This window comes from Accipiter gentilis, chromosome 7 (genome assembly GCF_929443795.1).
Source record: "Accipiter gentilis chromosome 7, bAccGen1.1, whole genome shotgun sequence".
In the NCBI taxonomy this organism is placed as follows: Eukaryota; Metazoa; Chordata; class Aves; order Accipitriformes; family Accipitridae; genus Astur; species Astur gentilis.
Window position 1 is genome coordinate 4142812 of NC_064886.1, and position 22350 is coordinate 4165161.

At 42.2% G+C, this 22350-nt stretch overlaps 1 protein-coding gene across 1 annotated transcript; it reads left to right on the forward strand.

Annotated features, from left to right (window-relative positions):
* The first annotated feature begins 2999 nt into the window (after positions 1-2999).
* TMEM233 (transmembrane protein 233) lies at positions 3000-20966 on the forward strand. The gene is made up of 4 exons (XM_049805557.1): positions 3000-3076; positions 3343-3720; positions 10977-11111; positions 19100-20966. The coding sequence occupies exons 2-4, from the start codon at positions 3532-3534 to the stop codon at positions 19109-19111; spliced, it is 336 nt and encodes a 111-aa protein (XP_049661514.1). The 5' UTR covers positions 3000-3076; positions 3343-3531; the 3' UTR covers positions 19112-20966.
* The last annotated feature ends 1384 nt before the right edge of the window (positions 20967-22350 follow it).

Here is a 22350-nt window from a genome sequence, read left to right on the forward strand (position 1 = left end):
CAGGTTACTATTCCTCTGTTGGGCACACTGCACACTCTTAAAAATTTTTCACTTGCTCTCTTTTTGTCTAAGAGTAATTGGGGAAGCGCAACGTGCTCATTTTTGCCATAGGATAGCAGAGCGCATGATCTGAAATTAGATTTGTTGAACATCACCAGCTCTGCTGCATAGGGATTGACTGTGTTAATCACACTCCCTTATAAGTCCAGTTTGGTGACACATAGCCGCATTGTTCCAGCAAGAACTGTGATCTGGAAATGCCTCCCTGACCTTACACCGAGGGAGGCTAGGGAAGCCTAGCCCATCTGACTGGTCTCTCAGGCCAGTACAAGGTCCCACCAGCTCCTTCTGGCGTGACTCTACACTTGAGAAGAGTTCATAGTGCTCAGCATTTGTAGAGCCTCTGCTCTTTTAGTGCTGTGGAGAACCAAGACGGAAGCTCCTTGTATCGTGTTGTCTGGACATATATGTTAATACCAAACAACCTCTGAGCATTAAACTACCATTTTTGATCTTTATGTGGACTTTGACTTGTGTGTGCAGACGCTAGAACTTTCCAGAACCACGGCAAGCCATGAACGTGCCTTTGAGGAGAGTCCTACCAGCCAGCAATACAGCCAAGTGTGGTGGAGAGACCATATTCTGCTTTACAACAAATCCTGCTGTCAAGCTATAGCACCCTCTGAAATCAGGGGAGGAAGACCTTTAAAAAAAAAAAAAATGTTGAAACTGTCATGTCTCTAGCCCATCTGCTTTGCCCATCATCATAAGCAATTTATCCAGTATCTTGCCTTACTCATATCACTGGGAAAATCTCTGCTCTGTACAGAGTGATCAGTTTCTTTTTCAAGACTCAGCTAGAAGTGCAAGACTGTAAGCAAGAATATTGGGTACTCTGACTCATTCTTTTGGAGGACTATTTTTATGATTGTTCTCCATGAAACTACATCTTAAAACTCTCAGCTGATGTTCTTAAATAATTTTCACAGGTTTCTGCTGAGCCATATCAGCACAGTGGTTCTTCCCTCTGAGGTAAGAACCTTTCCCAGGTTCAACTACCCTCCACCACTGCAGTCTGTGAAACCAAACTATTGGCTGAATACCTCCTTCTTTTTCTTTACCTCAGTAAGTAGCTACAAGACAGTGCCATTTAAAATTTAATCAATCTTGTCCTAACAGGATATACTTCTTGGATTTTAACCCATCTTCTACGTAAAACAAACTACTAAATTCAGCTACAATAACTGCCTCATGACAGAACCATCTCAAGAACCTCTTAATGAGCTCTCATTATCACAAATTGCCCCTGAATATCTATAATATCTTTTATTGCTCCACACATCTCACCACTTCCTGTCTCCTGCTTTTTTTACAGTCCATTAGCATCCCTTAGCAGCCTCATTTGAACAATTAAACTTTACTGTTTCTAGAAACACACAAGGAACCCCAGGTTCTACTATTAGGTCTGTGTCTTTGAGAGACCTGGGAAGGGATTAACATGGTCCAATTTAACAGAGTCCAGATTCCTCCTAACGGTTCGTGATCCTCAGTGAAACACTTAGTGCAGGTTGTTGGCCTGATGTGACTGATAAGTCCACCAGTCTCTGAATCACCCTCTTGGAAGCCCCCCATAAAGGCACTTAAACTCAGTGTCTGATGTTAGACAGTAAGAATCTACATCCCATCCTCATACTGCAATTTCAAGTCTCCCTGGCTAATCTCTGCACATTTTCCTTCTCTGTAGAGCTGATGTGCCAGCAGCTTTTTGTTGTGCTTGTTTATGTTCAACATTAATGGCTCAGACTGCCCCATGTGAGCTGGATGTTCTCATTGACATGCCTGATAATAGGTTCTTATTTGCCTGTTAGTGTTTCAACTACATGCAGACAAACTCAAACTCATTAAGCCATTACAATGTTTCCCTGAAAATGTTCTCATGAATTAAAGGCTTGAGTGGCCCTGGGAGATGTTGATCCCTTGCACAGGGTACGTCCATGGCCTCGATCCCTACTGAAATCTATTCTAAAAGTAATTGTATGGTGTGATGCAAACTGCATTTTCTGAGCTTGTGTGGTGACTGTGTTTAAAGTACCCTGAGAACAAACATATCAGAGATTTTACAGCTACAAAGAGCTTGTGCCTGAACACTAATGGGTACTTTGGCAAGCAGATGTAACTTTGATATTTCTTACTCTTTCCTAAAGATGCAGAATCTTTTCTTTTGACGTTTTGATAGATCAGCAGATTCTCCTTCTGCATTATATTCCAGGCATGCAGCTGAGATATGATTAATGTGTATGAAAGTAAAAATACTGCACTTGTATTTCTTATGTCTTTACTGCGTTGACTCCATTTTATATTGTAGGATGATACCCAGAAATGGGAAACTGTGGCTCCGTTCAAGTCAATTGCAACACTCCCAGTGACAAAAGTAGCTCATTCATAAAGCTCTAAATGCACCTTACTGTTTTCCGTAACTTTAATTAATTAAATGCTCTCAGGGGGAGCCAGTCGGAGCAAAATCTCAGCTCCAACCTTCATCTTATCAGAAGTCTCTCCATTTTGCTGAAGCTCTATGCAGTTATAAAGATCTTCTGTCTTATATCACATGGCAGAAACAGAGCCTGTGCCTTTCTGGGTGCAGGCTGTCATACTTTCCCCACCAACTTAAAACTATGATGGAAGCAGATCTTTATTTACTTGTTATGTGGTTTGGTGGTGTTTTGTGGGTTTTTTTTCGATACAGTAGTTTTTGGAAATAATAAAGATTCATTTCCTTGTTCCCCTTCCCGCATCCCCCAAAGTGGATTTCACCTTAGAGGTGTTATGTTCAGTAAGGACTGAATCACTTGCCAATCAATTGGCAAAAATACCCTGGGCCTGAGCCACCAAAATGCTTTAAGATGGTTATTTTCTGCCAATCTTTCATGGTTTTGTCAAGTTTAGCAAGCCACCGGGGTTAGGAGATGGATGACAAATTCAGCCCAGATCAAAGGAAACGCCTTTGCAGCCTTTACGCCACTTGCTGATGGAGCTCACTGAGGCTAGAAACGAGACGGCGAAGTTCTTCCCGGAGGTAAGGCAAAGTCGGTTAAAGTCGTTTAACTGCAAACAGTTAAAAAGTTTCGGGAACGACCGGAACAGCCGAAGGCCATGTGGCTCCGGACCCCGCCGTGCCGCCGGCGGGGGAGGCTCCTAGGGGCAGGACAGGGACAGCCCGCGGAACCCCCGCCCGTCTCCGGCCAGCCGCAGCCGGGACGCGGCGCTGGAAACCTTCGACGGCACTGTTTGGTTTTCTTTTTTTTTCCGATTCCTCCCGTGAATTTACTCCCGGCTCGACAGACTTAGCGGAAGGGCAGCCCCCTTGCCACACACACACACCCCCGCCCCGCAGCACTGCCGGGTGCCCGTCCCGGGGAGGCGCCGCGCCGCGCCGGGCGGCTCCCTTGGCTCGGCGCCGCGGCAGGGTCACGCCTGCCCGGTGCGCGGCGCTGGGCTTTTCGAGCCGCCCGCCCGCCGCACCGCAGCCCCATGTCCGCGCTCCCCGCCGGTACCGACATCAAGAGGGCTCTGGAGAACAGCCCCGAGACCGACATCGAGGATGAGCTGCCCGACGGGCCGCCGCAGCCGCGGCCCAAGAACTACCTGCTCCTCAGCATCCTCGCCTGCTTCTGTCCCGCCTATCCCGTCAACATTGTCGCCTTCGTCTTCGCCGTCATGGTGAGTAGCACCCCGCCGGGTGCCCAGGGGACCTTCCGCTTGGGCTCGGGTGTTCAGCGGGGCGACCTCCGGCTCTCGGCGCCGGCCCAGCCGCAGCCGCCGTGCTCCCGGCCGGTCCCTCCTGGGACCTGCAGGAGCAAAGCGGGGTCGGAGGAGCCGTCAGGGTAGCGGGCATCCAGGCGCCTTTTCAACCACTTGTCCCTGACGCGCGTGGACAAAGTTAGGTGAGGCAGCGAGCCTGAGAGCATCAGCAGGCTCAGTCAGGGTGTCCGCTTAAGCTATCCCGGCAGCAGATATAAAACGTGGAGTGAGAGGCAGTTCAAATCAAGTTTGCAGTATCAGGCTAGATAAGGGAGGGAGGTTTATCCCAGTCAATGGGATTTGTTACATCAACTAATTTGCACACTGAGTTGGGCGTAGCATCTATATGTGAAAGCGGCAGTTTGGGAACATAAAACAGATTTGCAAAGAAATAGATGTGGTTTCTGCTTCAGCTAATCAAATACGATAGAAGTGCTGTTTTTCCAGTAAACAGGTTCTTCAGCCTGATACTATTTGCTAGAATAATACACGCAACAATAATGATTGTAGGTTGTTGGTAAAAACTCCTCTAAAATTGAGTATCGAGTACACTGAGAGAACAGCCTTACTCCTGCACAACCCATAATTGATTTGCATAGTCATTAATAATCCAGTAATCCCGTTAACTTCAAAAGGATTATTAGAACAGAATCTTCTTCTCTGAGTTAAAAGTTGCAGAGTCAGATCCAGACTTTTCTAATAGTATATATGATCAGTGTAATCAGTAATACTGCAATGTACTTCTGTTGTTTAGGAGCTGAAAAGGGTTTAAAACATACTGTGTATTTTCATCCTTTTCTCTGACAGCCAGTCTGAAAAGGTAAGTAAAAATATAGTTGTTCCCTTTTGCAATTAAGTATAAGAAGAATTAGCTATATCTAAAACGTACTAAAGCAGGCTCTTTTAAAACTGGTAAGACTGATCAGAAATCGCATTGCTTAAGCTTGAAAATTATTTAAAGGAGCTATTCCAAAGCCATCTTCACAACCTTTTTTGTCCAGATGAGTATTAGCTGTCATTGCATTTTTTTTCTGTGTTTATTTTGTTGTTAACTTAACTGTACAATGTGCTCTTTTCCTTGATTTGAGAAGATTTGGTTCTGCTGGTACCCACCATCCTTTCTGTCTGTGGACACTTAGGGTGCTATATAAAGTAATGAGAGCTGATGATCTGGGGCTGTGAGCATCTGTTCATTGTGACAGTACTTTCACCAAAGCTCTGGGGCTGCACAGAAGTTAACTGTCAAGGACAGAATTTGGCCTCTAAAGATTTTTGCACCCCATATGGAGAAATCTCCACCCACGCCCTAGTTGAAGTTCATGTAGGCTTTTGGAGTCAGGCTTAAGTAACTGTCATCAGGGGATATGTAGAAGCAGGGTGGGAAGAGCACTTCCTGAATGCGAAACAGTCTGTGCAGGTCTCAGCTGCCCATTCCCTTAAAGGAGGGAAACAAAACCCAAACCAATAACCTCTACTGTATGTGAATCCCTTCTGTTTCAGTATCATTCTTACTTAGAACCTCTCCTTTTCCCTGAAAATAACGTGTCCATCTTCTTTTCCACAGCCTGATTCCCTTGCCTTTTAGAGCTGCAACTTGTAACTGCTCCATTAACCTCAACTCCAGGTTCTGCATTTTAACCTATGCTGGTTTTATTCCCACTTCTGCTGGGATCTACATCCTCCCTCTCTTTCCTTGTTTCTTAGAGTTGCTAAGGGCTAACACTGAGATACACAATTGGGTTATTTTCTTTTCTTGCAGAAGATACCTTTGTAGTCAGCAGAGCTTGCCTGAGATCTCGTGTCAGAAGAGTTACAGACCCATAAAAGTAGAGTTCTGTATAATTTTCCACTGCCGAGAATGGGCCTGGAAGGAAAAGTCCTGTTGGCTTCTAGAGGGGCATGGTTCAGTCCCCTGTTTGCCTGTCACGTCCTCCTTACGTGCTCTCAATTCAGACAATGTTTCCACTCTAAAAGTAGAGTCTGGGCTCTAACACACCCCTGAATTAAATGACAGATTTGTCTTCAGTCCCTTCTGTCTCTTCTGCTGACCCATTTACAACTCCAGCACTGGTTTCCTCACTTCTTTATCACCCTTGGGGGCACAAACCTTACCATTTCAGGCCTACCTCCTTGACTATATTTTTAGAATCAAGCTCTCCCAAGATCTCCCTGTTGTGATAATAACCTCTTCTTGTTTCTTAGCACCTTTGTGAAAGAAATCTATTTCTTATGACAGGGGTAAGAGGATAGCTGGGACAATGGACACTTAATGGCATCAATGTGTTGATATATATTGGCATTAAAAGAGCAGCTCCATCAAACCAGTTGCTGGTCACTTGCAGGTGTGAGGGTTGCTTGGCAGTAATGGAGATCTGTTTTCCCTAGGGTCCTGGCCAGGACTCCTGGCTGTAGGATTACTGTTCTCCTCAGTACTCTTCTGCAGTTCCAGCCAGATGCTGAGAGTTCTCCTGCTTCCTGTTGCTTCCAGCAGCTATATCGTGTTGCTGTACGATTAGTTGGCTCAGTCAACTGCAGAGGTGCCTTGCTCAGATTCTCCCTATTCTTTCTCACATATGTGAGGCCACAGGCATCAGGGTAGGAGTGTGGGGTGCAGGTACCAAGTCAGGAGGCTCATGTGACAGAAGAGTCTTCTCTGGTGCAAGGGGCTGTGGCTAGGCAGTGTGTCACCGAGCTCTTTGGCTCCTTGTCTGCAGTGGTGTCACTTCCCCCTATTGTGAACCCAAAGAGCGCTTAGCTGGCAGTGAACTGTCAGTTGTATCTGAGAACTGGCCCAGGTGGACTGGCTGTATCTGACTCATGGAATCAGAGCTAGAGAGAAGCTGTGGGACAACTCTGAAAAATGAATCAGATATTTCTAATGTCAGCTCTGAGGTCCGATAGTCGAACAAACTTTGTTGGCCTTTCTCAATACAGCACCTTAAGTTGTCTGTCAGAGATCTGTATGTCAGACTAGTCATCTAATTCCATAGGGCCTTAGATATGTAACAACTTCAGTCTCTTAAAAGCTATTTCTCCATGCTTGTTTGCTCCTAACTCCCTCTTCATGTTGACATATTTCTGTTTAATCATTTGCATGTTTCAAACAACATATGTGGTCAAGCTGTGACAATCTTGGCTCATCTGTCTCTGATAGTAACAAGTTCTTTGACTGCATTTGTTACCCTTGGATTCGCATGCCTTGTCTCTATATTAGTTTCCCTAAGCAGAAACAATGAGCAAGAGGGTGGTAGAAGTCATGGGACAGCAAAGGATGGAACTTGCTTTCTGAGGAGGTCACCTCTTCTGATTGGGATCCTAACGAGCCATGTACAGCATATTGGCTTTGGTCAGGCATAGTGACCAGTGTTCCTGTACAGCTCTACTCCTTTTTAGTTAGAAAGTTTATTTGGAAAGTTTATTGTTTATACAGCTGTTTTTAAGTAGCTTGTAGGTACCTGGACATCTAACATCATATGGGACAGCCTGTACCTATTTCAGGAATACTTAACAACAAGGCTCAGCAGCCATTCGTAAGTTTTGCACGGCCCCTGTCTTTGCACACTGGTAAGCTTTTCCTCTACAACAACACTTTTGGCCTGACCCCAGAGACACAGAAGTCCAGTGTTTGTTTGCATGCTGCTATACAGCCTGCAGAGCAAACTCCCTTGTCATTGTGTCCTGCTCATCACCTGCCTGTTTCATCTGCCAAAAAGCAGAGCTCAAGCCTGGTTCTGAATTGCTCCCAAGTCCCCTCTCTTCTTTCTCCTTCCCTGTAAGTTGTTCACAGTGAGGAGTCATACTGAGCCAGCATGTCTCATTCTTCCTTTCATCTGAACTAGAGAGAGTGTCTCACTTCCAGGCACAGCCAAATAAGGTTTGTTACAGTCTGGCTCATGGAGAGCGTGCAAAATGTTTATCAGAGAACCTCAGTTTGGTCTGCCCAGATTTGTAAGAGCTCTAGAGGAGGATTTCTGAAGTAACTCAGTGTTCTTTCTGCTTTTGCCATAAGCGGTGCTCTGGGACTGCGGAACAGAAAATGCACGTTAAAAGGGATTACCAGTTTGTGGCTAATTCAGCAAATTTCTGTTCCTATGAGGTTAAGTTGCTTCATTGTTGAGAATATCTTTTATAAATAGATGTGTGTGAACCTGGTCAAGTCACTGAGATTGCTCAAGTAAATAAGCAGCTGCAGAACTGTGGCTTTAATTTAGTTTATGACATCATAGTGAGCGAGGTAGCAGAAACATGAGAAATCATATGGTATTAGGTTGAAAATGGCTGAAATTTATTTTAAAAGTTGGACAGACCAAATGTCACATGCAGATGCTTGTATTCTGTATATATTGCCTAGGCCTTGGAAATTAACTGTTAAAGCCTTAAATGTTACATCTGTTTATGTTGTCTATGCCTAACATTGAAAACTGGAAGCTTGATCCAAGGGCTCTTTGAAGCAGACGGAAGTAAATTAATTTCAAATAGCTTTGCATCAGACCCCAACCATTCCCTCAAACCTCTTATTTTTTTCTTGAACGCTGTCTAAGTTATGCCATTTAATTTAAACCTCTTAATAAAGAAACTTTTGTCTCCTTCCTGTCTCTCCCAAATCCTCTTCTTTATCATTAATGCTGTTTTCCTCCTCTTCACTGTGGATTTGTATTAAAATGACATTATTTATTAAAGTGCACAGGGTGAATTATTTATGCGCTACCTGCAGAAATCACATGGACATTCTCTGGACTTCCTAAATACATTAGTAAAATTGCGCATAACTACAAGCTGGTGCTGCCATGTCTTGCTTACAACTCTGTCTCAGTCTTTAGACCACGTGTATGGGGAACTGAGTTTATAGTGTTCGCAAGACCACTCTCTACATGTCATGGAAAGTGAGCCCTTTGATGGGTGGGGAGAACAAAGTCAGGGCTAGGGTGTCAGTGATGCTTCTCCATGTTTCTCCCTATAGCCACAGTCACATTCATAGTGGCTGACAGAGGCAGGAGGAGAAGTCAGCCTGGTCAAGACCGAGCCAAGCCATGTTTCTCCTGATACTCCTTTTATTGACCTTCCTGAATATATTTTGAGAAAACCTAAGAAGGCTCTTCTCCTGTAGACGGGACTGCTGAAAACAGGGGAGTAAGTTAGGTAAGAGGAACTGTACCAGCCACCTTTTGTAACAGGAAGCCACACTGGTGGAGAATCAGAGGTGACTGTGTCTCAGCACAGCTGCTGGTTTTCTGCCTGAATGGTCAGGTGTGGCTAGCCTGATACCCTAAGGAAACAAGGCTTGGACAGTCATCCTATTTGACTATATGTTTGTGTCCATCTCTTATTTCCATCTCTTCCCTCTTTCCCTGCTATATCCTTTAAGTCCACTAGCCAACCTCAATGAAATCTGACAGCAGAGCAGAGATATTAGTGATATTCTTTAGGGAAATAAAATAGAGAAATGTTTAGGCATGCAGGCTTCCAGGTAGAGAAGAAATGTATCAGTGCTCTCTTTAAGGGCAAGGGTGCATCAGCAGCTCAGCCTTTCTTAGACACCAGAGAATAAGTATCTGCACTTATCCTTGAGATGCAATTCTAGGAATATAGGCTTCATTGCTTTGGGACTGTCTTGGCACGAGCGATCTTACTGCAGTGCTAACACCAAGGATCCATCTAGTCCATTAACTTCTGTGTGCTCACTAATCGACAGAACGCACACAGATAATGTGCCTAATTATTTTTCTGCTTGGGAAGAAAGGCTCTACAACAATGCTTGGTATCCTCTGAAGTTCATTCCTTTCCTACTCTCCACAGTCTCAGATCTTCGCTCTGTTGAATTAGCTGTTGTTCTGTCTTTGCTACAAAAGTGGTTCGTAACTAAAGCACTTTCATAACAGCACTTGGTGATACCTTGTGCAGTCGTTTTCTAAAGGTAACATGAATTACTTGGTCCACAAAACAGTTCATTTGATCAGGTCCCCATATTTCTCCCCCCGCACCTCCCACTTCTAGGATATTTCCTGGAATACTTAGGAGATACTAAAGAACAGGTTATGACTAACCTGATTGCCTGAGGAAGTATGCTGAGATAGTTCAATAGTGCAATCTGATAAAGAAATCTGGGCTCAATGTCATGATTTATGAACTCAAACTCTCCTGATCTTAGAAAATATTTCTTAGAAATAATTTTATTATTCTTTGATAGCATCTTATTCTTAGGAAGAAGTTACGACAAACTATGTTAGTACTGGAATACTTCAGTGTCCTTCACTGATGCTTTTCTTTTAAAAATATGGTCTGGTTAAAACAAAAATTAATTCAGAAAATCCTATAGTCTGTCTCACAAAAGACTAGAAGATCAGAGTGGTCCTTTCACACCTTGCTGTCTCTGCATGTAATGAATGTAAATCATCTGCTAAGTCATGGGTGGATAGAGATAAACTCAAGTCTGTTGAGATAATATCCGTATGTCTGATGCATACCTCAGGATGTATATGATAATAATTATCAGTATGTTCCAAAAATGCAAAGGGACAGAATTTCTAGCCCATGAAGATGGCAATCAGATGTTTTGTTCAGATGATCTATACTTTGTTTTGTGGGTTTTTTTCACCACCAGCAAACTACCTATTAATTCTTCAGACTTGTTTTGAAAAGTAAAATGTTGGAAAAATAGGAAATTAGCAAGCTTTTTTTAAGAAATTTTCCTGAGGCTTTCTGTAAAAATGCAGCCTATTTATGCTCCTTTTCATGCTTATGGTCCTATAAAGCATAAGACTTTATTTCACTGCTAATGAAGCAGCCAACTAACAGTTCATATATACTACAAAAATATTGCCAGAGATAAAAGCCACTGATTTTATGCAAGTGGGTGGCTTAGAGCCGACTTGACAGCTTTTATGCTGGTGTGTACACAAAAACTTATCATATGAATATAGCCTCACCACTGCAAATAAAAGAGCTGTAGTTGCAATGAAATGTACTGAAAATGAGCAGAACAGAAAACTGGAGTCCCTGCTTACCTTGGACTGTTGGCAGTGGATGTTTATTTTACAAAGCAAATCAGCATTTTCTGAAGTCCTTTCTACAGGACCAATGTGCAGGGGACTTAATGTTACTTCAAAGCAGTCACATGGGTTTGTTTAGATTTCTGTTTAAAAAAAAGTCACAAACTCTCTGTTTCTCTTTTACAGGCTTTAAACAGTTATAATCAAGGAGATATAGAAGGGTCAAAAAGACTGGGTCGCAATGCACTCTGGGTTGCTGTTGCATCAATTATCATTGGCCTTGTCATCATTGGAATCTATTGCGTAGTTCATTTCACAACGGTAAGCAAAATGCTACTAGTTCAAATACAAAAATTCTCTGTGCATGAGCTTCAAAATAAGAAAGATTGTCAGAACTACGTACTAATGTTAAAATGTAGGCATGCACACATGTTTTCCAAAAGAGCAATTTTTACTTACTTTGCAATTTAGAAAACTCTGTTATCTGTGGTTAAATGCAAACCACTGTGTCTTACCAGCATTGGATTTTCTAGAAACTCCCTTAGGCTTTTCAAGTTTAGGCCAGCTGCTTTTTGCCTTTTCTGCTCCTCAGTTTCACCATCTCAAGACCAAGTGCATAGAGATCCTTAGATTTCAGGTAATAGAGTGCCAAGGTGCTAATTTTCAGTCTCATAATCTCTCCAACATATCTTTTAACTTTGCAAGGAGAAGATGACAGTCAATGACTATTTTACTGTTTGATATTAAGGTGACCATAACTATACCAAAAGTGACCACAAATGTAATTTTGACTTGGCTTGCTGTGGGATAAGGTTGTTCACTCTCAGTGCTGTGTAATTGACCTGCCTTTGTACACCTGGAACAATAGTAAAGAAGCTCGACAAATGAATCTCTATATACGCAGTGGTTACCTAGACGGATTATAATCTTATTTGGAAAAGAGGACAAAAGTAATTAATGTATTGATATCCTTTCTTAAGGTTGTGCAACAGTATGTTCTTTTCTCCATAGTAATGTGCACTTCCCATTAAAATAACCAATTTAAATCAGTTTCTTACTGGCTGTTTTGGTTGCAGAGCCTTTCAGTGCACTCTACAAACTTATGTGTAAACTATAAACAGAGATCACCTCATCCACCACTGAAATGCAGACATCTCCAGGGAGTGGAATGGAGTAGCTGGTTAAACATGTACAACATTTTCAGACAAAAACTTGAAGTATGCCATGTTGAACTGCAGGGAAGTTAGTGGAGATGGCGTCCATTTCTGTAGGATATTAGTGGATGGTGCTGCAGAATCAGAAGCTTATTGTATATTCATTAATTTCCCAGGCATTTTGCAAGCATAAATCTCTCTTTGGGTCAGCTTGTGTTCAGTTTGTTCAGCCCTCACAGATTTAAACCCAAGTCCCTTCAGGCAGGGTGTGCCAAGTTTTGTAATTGACAGCAGCAGTAAATACTTCTGTTCGCTTCTACTACCTTACTCATCATTTCTCAGGCAAGGATAGCAGCTCAATAATTTTTTTTTAAGTAGGAGGAGAGAAGGGCAGACAACACTGATCTGAAGCATTCATGTTAACCAGAGCACACTACCTACATTTAGTTGTAGTCAACATTTCACTTAGACTACAGTAGGATCCTCTGTGTGGAGTGTGAATGCTTTTTTGTGCCCACTGCCAGATACTAGTAGTAGTTAGCGCTTTACATCTAGCTAGTATTTGTAAGCACCTCTCTCTTTCCTACTCTCAAAGAAGTAAGCAGCAGTAGATCAGTATAATATGACTTTGTGGGTTTTTCCTTAAGTTTTGTCTTTTGAGGATTTTTTTTAAATTGTTTTTGGTTTTTTTAAAAGAGAAAAATCTCTGGGTTAGATGGAAGCATTGACAGGTGACTGGGAACTCTCAGCACACTGCTGGGATATTAATTTCTGTATTCAGTGAATAGCTTCCATAGAGGTCTCTTGGCCAAATGGCACCTTGAGTTTTGTGAGGACTCAAGGTCTACTGGATTCACCCTGCTCTCTGGCTTTCCAGTCTCTTTACTACTCCCCTTCTCCCTCTCACCTGTCACCCTCCAAAGAGCCGTTGCTTCTAAGAAAGTGTTTGATGGGAGCAACGATCTTCTTTATTCCTCTGATGTGAAAACGAGTGAACAGAAGCACCAAACTGGCCTTTCCATCCTCCATGCTTACCTGAGCCCCCTTTGTTGCCTTACTCTTGGACATTCATCTTTTATACTAAATTGTCTTTGAGTTTGACATGCCACTGGTGTGGATGGCATTGCATGCTCCATGCAGTTATCTCAAATCCATTTGTACCTTGGTCATGATTATTTACTAACAGCCATTTTGCACTCTGCTAATGTGAAGTGATTGTAAACTACTTCTATGCTAACTTTAATATATATGCTTCAGTATTAATAAGATAGTACAAAATAGCCTTACTAGAATGACGGTCAGCCCTGTAACTGATATATCTGATTACCATTAGCCACAGATTTGATGCTTCCATGACCTACACATGCATTTTTCCTGAAAGTTAATTTAGACTAAAGCAGTATATATGAAAAGCTTGACCCTTCCAGGATTTGTTACTGTATGTTTTATCGACATGGAATTCATCAGCTACCATATTACCCAGTTGCTCCTGCTGACATTCCTTGTGGCTTCTTTTGGTCTTCAAAGGATAACAAGTCTCACTGCAAATCAACATTGGGAGTACCCCCTTGTATTCTCCTTCCATATTCTTCAGTATCTCTCCCTAGAGCTTGTTTACCATTCTACCATCCTATTTCTAATCTGCATTAGTACTTTATCTGTTCTCCCATGACTGTTAGAGCTTCTCACAGAGGGTGTTATCTTGAGTATAATAAACCCTTTGATAAATTTCAATAGCTCATTCTGATTTATCCATGGTCCTGCTGATGGTGTCAAAGATGCAAGGTGTAATGAGTTTGAGGGCTGGATGAGCTTCAGGAGTTCTTCCACAATGTCCCAAATCTGAGCTTCTGGAAAGCAACCAACCTGAGACATCCAAGTCAGGTTGGCGGGAGGGAATCTCTATCAATTGTTACACAGGTTTTCCTCTTGGCATAGAAATGGTTCAGGCTCAGCTGGCTCTGAAGTCTCCTTCAATACAACTCTTCACCTTCCCCCAAGGGGCTGGCTACATGTCCTGGTGGATCCGCAGGCCAAGAAGGAACCTTCCTTCTCCTGCCAGAAGTCACAAACTTCAGGCCCTCCCCATCATGGAAGTCTTCATTCAGCTTTTCAATTGTAGTCTTTAGTTGTTCATCCTTTGCTTTGTGGAGCTCAGGCACTCTCCTCCACAGTCTCTGTGGATACCCTGTTGGTCTCCTGTTTGTACACCCTGATGGTCTGCAGTCTGCCCTCCTCTTCCTGAAGCCCTTTTCTCTGGAGACTCAGTGGTTCAGTCAGAGTACAGCTCCCACCAGAGAGGCCACCAATGTCCCAGCCCCAAAGACAGGCAGCTGTCACTCCCCCGCAGCTGCAACCTGGACAGCTACATCTTCCTTCCGAAGTTCTATCTGGGTCAAGGCATCCGATATGCCAGGCAGTTGGTCCAGCAGTTTTGGGGATGGTGCCCTGTGGCTTATCACCACCACTGTTGCACAGTCCCAAGTAGTCCCTTGCTGTCTTCGACAGAGTTTCTGGGTCCCCTTCTGTGCAAACTCACAACTTAATTGCTGAAAACCCTCTTTGCCACTCTTAAGCATCTGTCATTGAAACCACTGTGAATGGAGCACTGAAATCCTTCTCCGTCTCTGGACGCAGATTCCTTCAGCATTCACTGGAAAGGAATTTCCTCTCTATGACTGGTATTTCTAGAAGACCGGTTCAATGAGGTCAGTGCCTAACTTGCTGAATTTCAGTAGCTTCTGAGTATCAAAACCCACATGACCTATTAAAAATTCCAACCAAAGTTATCCATTTGTTCCCACATCTCCTCTTTCAGCTTTTTCAGTACCCAAACCTACTATGCTTTCCATCTTGCTTAGGGGTTAAGTCCTGTGCTTTAAGCAGAGCTGAGGAGGGCTGCCATGGTACTCCACATGCCTCAGTCAGGAGAAGAATATCTATTCAGGGGTGTTGAGTATAGAAATGGTAGAAGCTGCAGAGAGAGGAAGAGCAAGAAATTCCTGCTTTGAACAAACAGTGACATTATAACCCCAATAATACCCCCAGTTATACCCCAATAATACTGGTAGACTCGGGAAGAGGAAGACCCTTTCACTTTTCAGAAAATTTCCTACCTCTGGGCCCCGAGCTTCCTTGCATGCCTTCTTTGGTTTATTCAGTTGCAGAGCAACAGTAGCACAGGAATAACAGCAGGCGACACCTACGCCTGCATGGATGAAACAGCCTTGACTTTTCATTTTGAAGATTTACTTGGCGCTAAGCCAACTCGGGGTTTCTACTGCTGCCTTGGAGAGCCTCATTTGTCTTTAATGCTGGCATGTTATCTTTAGCAAACATACATTAAGATATATAGTGATACATATATAGAGAGCCTGGAACAGGGCCCACCCAACAGTTGGGAACCATCTACCTTCTGCAGTCATGACCCTGAATGTAGACAAGGGGAAGCTATCACTTGCATCACTGGAGTTAACAGCCCAGCAGTAAAACTTGTCTGTCTTGATCAATGTAAACTGGTGTGTTCTTCATTACACCGGGGAATCACTGAGTGTTAAACTGCGGCGTGTGCTGAATCAGGGCTGTCCCTCATTCCACACTAGGCCAAATTCATTCTTACTCCATTCGGTAACTTTTACCCTCTCCTGTCAGTTTCTCCTGCAATCCTACCTTGCCAGTCCCGAATGCTGAATTACACTTCCACTGCTTGCTCAGATTTAACTTAAACCGGTATTTGTGTCACCACTGAGTCTAGCCCTGCATATGTGCCCATAGGCATGTTGTCCACCAAGAACTGCAGTGAGAAAAAGGATGCATTTGTCTTCTATAAGGAGACATCACTACAGACTGAAACAGTGCAGAGCTGTGTGCCATAGACTGCATGTGGCCTCAATCTGCTGTAATATGTCCAGTTAGAGAGCGAATGGCAAGATACCTAATGACCAGCGACACTCAGCTGTGAACCACATCCTGTATCCTGCCTCTAGTTCTGATGTCCTTGTCTTAAGAAAGATGTGGTGTACGCACACACAAAAGGAGAGAGAAGGGTTGCAAGGTATGAAAAAAACTTTATACGTGGACAGACAAAATAGACACAATCTCTTTGGCTTGGGAAAGAATGACTTAGGAATCAGTAGTTAAAGGCAGTGAAATAAAGAATGATTATTTGTTGTCTGTTACGAATGAGATGAAGGGGCATCAGAGGAAAGCTGCTTTAAACAAGGAGGACATACTTTTCCATGTGCCATACAGTGCAGCTGTGGGACTTATTCCTTCTGGTTGCTGTGGATACAAAAAAATACAAATTATTTGAAACAGCAACGAGTGAAGTTACAAAAAAAAGCTTAAGTGCAAAGATGCAGATATAATCTCAGGCTCAGAAAGTTTCTAAGATGCAGATTGCCAGAGGTGGAAGGCAATACAGGGAGAAGTATCACCCTGGATGTAGCCTTTTCTTAATACAGTCCATTTAGGCATTTGTAACATGTCACTGTCAGAGATGGGATGCCGCAAAGATGGCTGTTTGCTCTGACCCAGTACTACTATTCTTATGTTCCTTCATGAAGCCTGTTAGTAGCCTTTCCACTGACTTGAATGAATTTGGAGTCAGCCTTCCTGTCTCTTCCTAAGTATTTTGATCCGCAAAAGCTAATATTTTTGTCAGTGAATGAGGGCTCTCCAGTAGTTCACAATCTGTGTTTTCAGAGCAGTCTCCAAATTTTTGGAGCAGATTCCAAGTTCTGTTTTGTTTTGCTTTTTCCTAACACGAGACATTTGGTGTCTTTGGATTTCATTTGAGTCCTACTGGTAGGACTTCGGGAAATGTAATCCTAGGCTGGAACCTCCTTAAATAAAGGGGACCCTAGGTAACCCAAGCACTTTTCTTAACTGGATCTCAACATGTCATGTTGTACTTCATGCTACCATGGGAATCATGCATTCTTATTCCATTGCTGGGTTTGCTGCATAGCCTGTTAGTAGTCTGATAAGCAACTTCTTACAGCACATACTTTAAGACTACCTCTAATGGCTGAGTGATGCTTGACAATGCTGCTCGGGGCAGAAGTGGAGCTCACGTGAGTTTTGCTTCCCATTTGAGCCACAAAGGCTATCATATAAAGCCCACATCTTTTGTGCACCTCTCCAGTGGTTCTCTGCAGCCTAGGCAAGTCGGAGTGAGTCAAGTAGAAATGTGGAGAACTAGTAAGAAGTGTTAGAGTGAAGTAAAGACACAAGCTTTTCTGTAGAGCTCTGACTGAGATAGCAACAGTTTTGGTATGAGGAAGGGGAGCCAAAGTACTAAGTACAAAGAAGGAAAGGAATGCAAGAAACTCCTGCCAATGGACCAGTGTCCAAGACTTTTCTAATTCACATCAGAAGTTCATTGTCTTTGTTTATCTTTAACCCCAGGGCCACAGGCAGAGTAGAATCATCTTCTGGTAATAACTTATGTGAGAAGGGTAGTTGTGTTCGGTGACTTTGGAATTTCATCCAAACCTTTATATTTTAATGCTTTCATAGAGGAGTGTGAACTTCTGACCCCTTCTTTAATCTCACTTGATCTAGAACTTCACCCCAAGGAAGTCACTGAAATACCACCTGTCAGCATGGCTTCAGAGGAAGACAGAGAGACAGCTAGGCTGTGTGGAAAGTACTAGCTTATACTGTTTCATAATCAGTAGGGTCTTAAATCAAACATATGCGCAGTAATGCAACATTGGTAATTACTGGTAGAAGGAAAAGCAGTAAGCATTTAGACTGTGCACCAGGGACAGATGTATACACACATTTTTCTTACTAACTTAGAAATAATTCTTCAGGGGGAAAAAGCATGCAAGATTATTTTTAATATCTCTGCTGTCCCCTTCCTGAGACTCTCAAAAGACTTTGCAGCCATTTCACTGAGGGACTGTCTCTCTTTCAGAGACAGAATAAACTGAGGGCCAGTAAGATGACGGGAATTACACAGCCAGCCTCCAGATCTTTACATTGCCAATCCTGTTCTCTGTACCTTACCATAGAAAAAAAAGTCAAGGAAGACTACCTGCCTTTCACTGCAGGGATTGACCTGCCAGTAACTGATAGAGCACAAAGTCTGAAGTCAGGGCATTTCTATTCTCTCTTACGCACATTAATTCTTGGTGTCCACCTAGGCAATGAGCTCGTACTGCTGCTTTTCTATCAGTAAGGGCTCTAACTGATTATCTTCTTGATACCCTACCTCTTTTTATTGGATTTGTAAAAATGTAAGAGCTTAAAGTCCTCTACCTGTCTATCAAATGTGTTCAGTTAGCTCAGAGGCTAAGCAGTGGGCAGACACATGTAGATGCCCAGAGGCAATGTGATTACATCAGCCTCATTTCCTTAGCAAGCCACATTAAAAATTCTGGTCCAGTTGTTTCATCTGTGCATGAAGGAAATGTCCCCACAATAGATTCTGCCCATTAGAGTCCTGAGTAGCATCCAAGAGATAATCAGCAAAGGAGTTAATGCTGTCTGCCAGATGTATTTACTGTTTAGTGCCTCATGTCCTAGATTGCTCTTTAAGGAGCTGCTAAGCGATAGCTGCTTCATGGAGAAGATGTCTCAGACTCCAGCAGAGAGCCCAGCATCTAGGGATAAGCCAGTGAGAGCAGTACATCCACGGGTAATGTCTGAGATCTACCCCCAACACAAGAATTCGAGGAAACTTCTCAGATCTTTCCTCTCCTAATGCGGATGCACAAGAGAGGTTACCCAGTCCTTTTAAAATACCTGTTGTGTTGCTGTTGTGTTTACCAAGTTGTCTACTGCTGAAAGTATTGTTCTTCCTTGACTGTTTTATGTACCACTTCAAGAAAGCAGAGATGCTGTTGACCTCATGAAACTTTGTCAAGTAGAGCCCATTTCCTGGCAATGAAAGATCCTAACTTGCATTGATTCAGGTAACTCAGTTTAAAAATTCAGTTCAGATTGACAGATGACCAGTGCCATTAGAAACTTAGCTCTTTGATTCAAAACTGTATTGAACCACTAATCTAGAGGGATATTTGTTAAGAGAACAAGTGCCACTAATGTGGCATAATGTATCCATTAGATCTGTAGAATTAATAATTTAAACTCACAAGTCAAACTGTCTTTTCCTCTTTAAAAATACCTATTTCTGTGTCCTTGCAGCATGCTATCTGAAGACCAGGACTGCACTTGGAGGATATCATCATGTAAATCTTGGGAAGGAAAAAGAAGAAGAGAAGGAAACCATTCATTCCAGACTGTTAGATTTGACCCTACAAGTCTGCAGAGGCATGTTACTGGTGGATGAACTGATAGTCCAGTTAGTTAATCAGCATGGCGTGACCAGGTTTTCAAAATTACTTATTTATAAGAAATTCAGTATAAAGCAGCATTTTTTCTTTTACCCTACTGTATAATGAGATCTTGCCGTAACAACTCCATTTTCTTTCTCATTTACATGGAATGTATGCTGGATCCATGATGTTCCCTGGCTGACCCTACCCAGACAAAGCCAACATACCTAGACTGTTTATAGTGCACAATGTAAGAACTGATGCAGAGCCCACTGAAGCTAGTAGAACTCCTGTTGCCTCCAGTCCTCCAGTGGGTTTTGGATCAGGCCATTAAGGATATTTTTTTTTATTACTTTAAAATAGTCTCAACATAACACAATTGTAACCATGGGTTTGTGATTTTATCCTGCTGTAAGATTTTATAATACCGTGGGCGTACTCTGACTCAGCAGCTGCTTTCTTGTGTCATCCTCAGCTTTTAGGTCTTTACCTTGGATTTTTAACCGCCTGGGACCGACTTCAATCACTTGATTATTAAGAGACACTCTTCTTCCATAGCATCCATATTTTTCTTAATGATTTATTTTTGTTTTGTTGTCTTTCATTGTTGAACTCCCTTGACTTAGCTCCAGTCCTGCATTAAAGTTGCACTGATCATATTTTCCTCTTTAAACTCCACGTATGTAAAAAGTTCCTATTTTTTTATCTGAAAAAAGATCTTCTTTTTAAATAGATTTTCTTCTTCATCCCTTTGTTATTGTTCCTCTAGCAAGTCACATAGTTTCATTGTGTTCTGCTTTGTTCATGTCTTTTTTTGTTTAGTTCATCCTCTCATCTAGCTATGAATAGTCCATACATCAATGCAGTTAAGAGATGGACAGACTTTTGTACCCTTACATAGTTACATAGACTCTTGCTGATCCTAAGATATTACTCAGTGAACAGCCTTAGGTTACAGAATTGATGGCCTCTAAATTACTGCAGTTTCTTGATACCTTATGAAAATTCAGCATGGGACAGCTTTATTAGCTGCAAAGTGTTAGAAAGAATATATTTGTTTTGTCACACAAATATTCCATGTTAAAAAGAGTAAGCTCTGCTGAGCATTAAGACAGATGGCTACATCTTCAGCGGTTGTTGCTCCATTTGCTTTAACTGTTACTACATCTTCAAGCAAGCTGTGCCAACTTACACTTACTCTCCTTGCACTAACATAAATCTGGACCGACTACCCAGAAATGCATGGGAGTTTTGCAGGTGCAAGTGAGAAAAGAATTATGCCTGACAGGAGTACAACTACCTATTTAAAAAAAGTAATAATCTCCCAGAAACCTTTACCTGTTAAAGCATATGCCTGAAAGTAGCATGTATTTTCTGTGCCTTGATATTATACTCCTAATGTGCTTTTTTGCTTTTCTTTCTGCCAAACTCTGTTTTTCATTGAAGTCAGTGATGCATCGCCTATCCTTAATTACTCCAGTATAAAACTTCATGAACACTGGTGACATCAGTTGATTTCTTCAGCATTGACACTGATCGAATTTGTCCATGTGGGAATTTTGCCACTGATTTTGATGACCCCAAGAACTGGCTGTTCTGTGAATTCCTCTTTGGTTTTTGAATACTATTTCAATGATCTGATACGTCTTGTGGGACTTTTAGTAGCTTGCCTTATTATCAGATATGATAGAACTGTCATTGAGAAGTGGAATAAAATGACTTTTAATTCATGTCCATTCTGGTATGTGGGAAGTGTCTTTCATAAGTTTTGGTGCCTCTTCTATTTTAAAGAGTAATAACCCTTTTTCTAACCCCTTGGACAGTTTCAGAATAAAGTGAATCAAAACAAAAACAGGATTTCTGGCCTACATGATACTATACAACCAGTCTGTACTGTAGCCAGTACATTCAGAAGTTGCTAGGATCAGTTAATGCTCAAAATATCAGCAAGGTAGGCCCTTTGCTTCATTTTCAAAATAGCATTCAGACAGAGTGTTGAGGCCTTTTCAAAATGATCCCTCAGTGGTCTCTTTGGGGTTTTCCTACCACGAGGGGAAGGTGGTCAAATGAGGTAACCAAAGGAGGTTGCTCAGCAGGTAACAGAGGTCAGATTTCCACCACCTTGAATTGCTGGCATCAAAGTAAACACCATTGCATTGCTGTAGTAATAGTTTTCTGTGTCAGTGTACTAAAAATCAAATTGCGTACAAAAAGTTTCACCCTTCTGCAAAATATTAAACTCAAAATATTAAACTAAACCACAGCTAGTGGTGTGAGAGAGGAGAAAAATTTCCAAAGTTATTTGGGCATTAGAGGGTAGGGATAGGCAACTTGAAGTATTTTTGAAAGTGCCTAACAAGGATTTAGATCAATAGGAGCTAGACACCTGACTTGTTCAGATGCTTTTGAAAACCATACTGGAAATCTAACTTGCATCTTGATGCTCACAAATATCTTTGAAGTCTCGCTCTTAATATAATTGAGAATTGAGCCATTGTATCTTCAGTGCTTCTGAAGACAAATGTTGCTACCTTACAGTGGTATTGATTGGTATAAAAATAAAGGCTTTATATTAAACCACTTAATGTGACAGAGAGGGGAAAATGCGGCAATTCCCCTAATGTCCTTTAGTGCTTCTGTGTCATAGGTAGTCCTATTTTTGCTTTCCTAATGTATTGGTATCGGTTCTCTTCATTTATTTATGTTTACATAAATTTTCAACCATGTTTGAGAAATGCAGTCAAACACAGCTTGTGCTGGAAATCAATATGGTCCTTGTACAACCAAATCATTCTGTTGCAGGTGTGACAGACCCATACAAAGTGATGTATCAAACATAGGGAAGCTAAAGGACGTTTTGCTGCCCAAATCAGCAAGACCCCTGGTGACAACAGTGGGTGTGGAAGGCAGAATGCTATTGTCTGACTGAGGAATTAGTGCCTGCTTTATATTTTGAGGGACATATAAACAAATTTCATTATCTATGGCAGGCTCTGGAAATTACCTCTTCTACATCATCATGCACCTAGATTTGGATTTGGCCCATTATTATTCTGCATTGCACCTAACCATTTTTTGGTGAAAGAAAAAAAAGCTGTCACATGAATGTGCTGAATGATG

What these genes read in the sequence shown, in the direction of transcription:
- TMEM233 (XM_049805557.1), top strand. Translation starts at nt 3,532, where the DNA reads ATGTCCGCGCTCCCCGCCGGTACCGACATCAAGAGGGCTCTGGAGAAC. An exon ending in CCTTCGTCTTCGCCGTCATG is followed by an intron (nt 3,721 to 10,976) that starts GTGAGTAGCACC and finishes TCTCTTTTACAG; the next exon opens with GCTTTAAACAGTTATAATCA.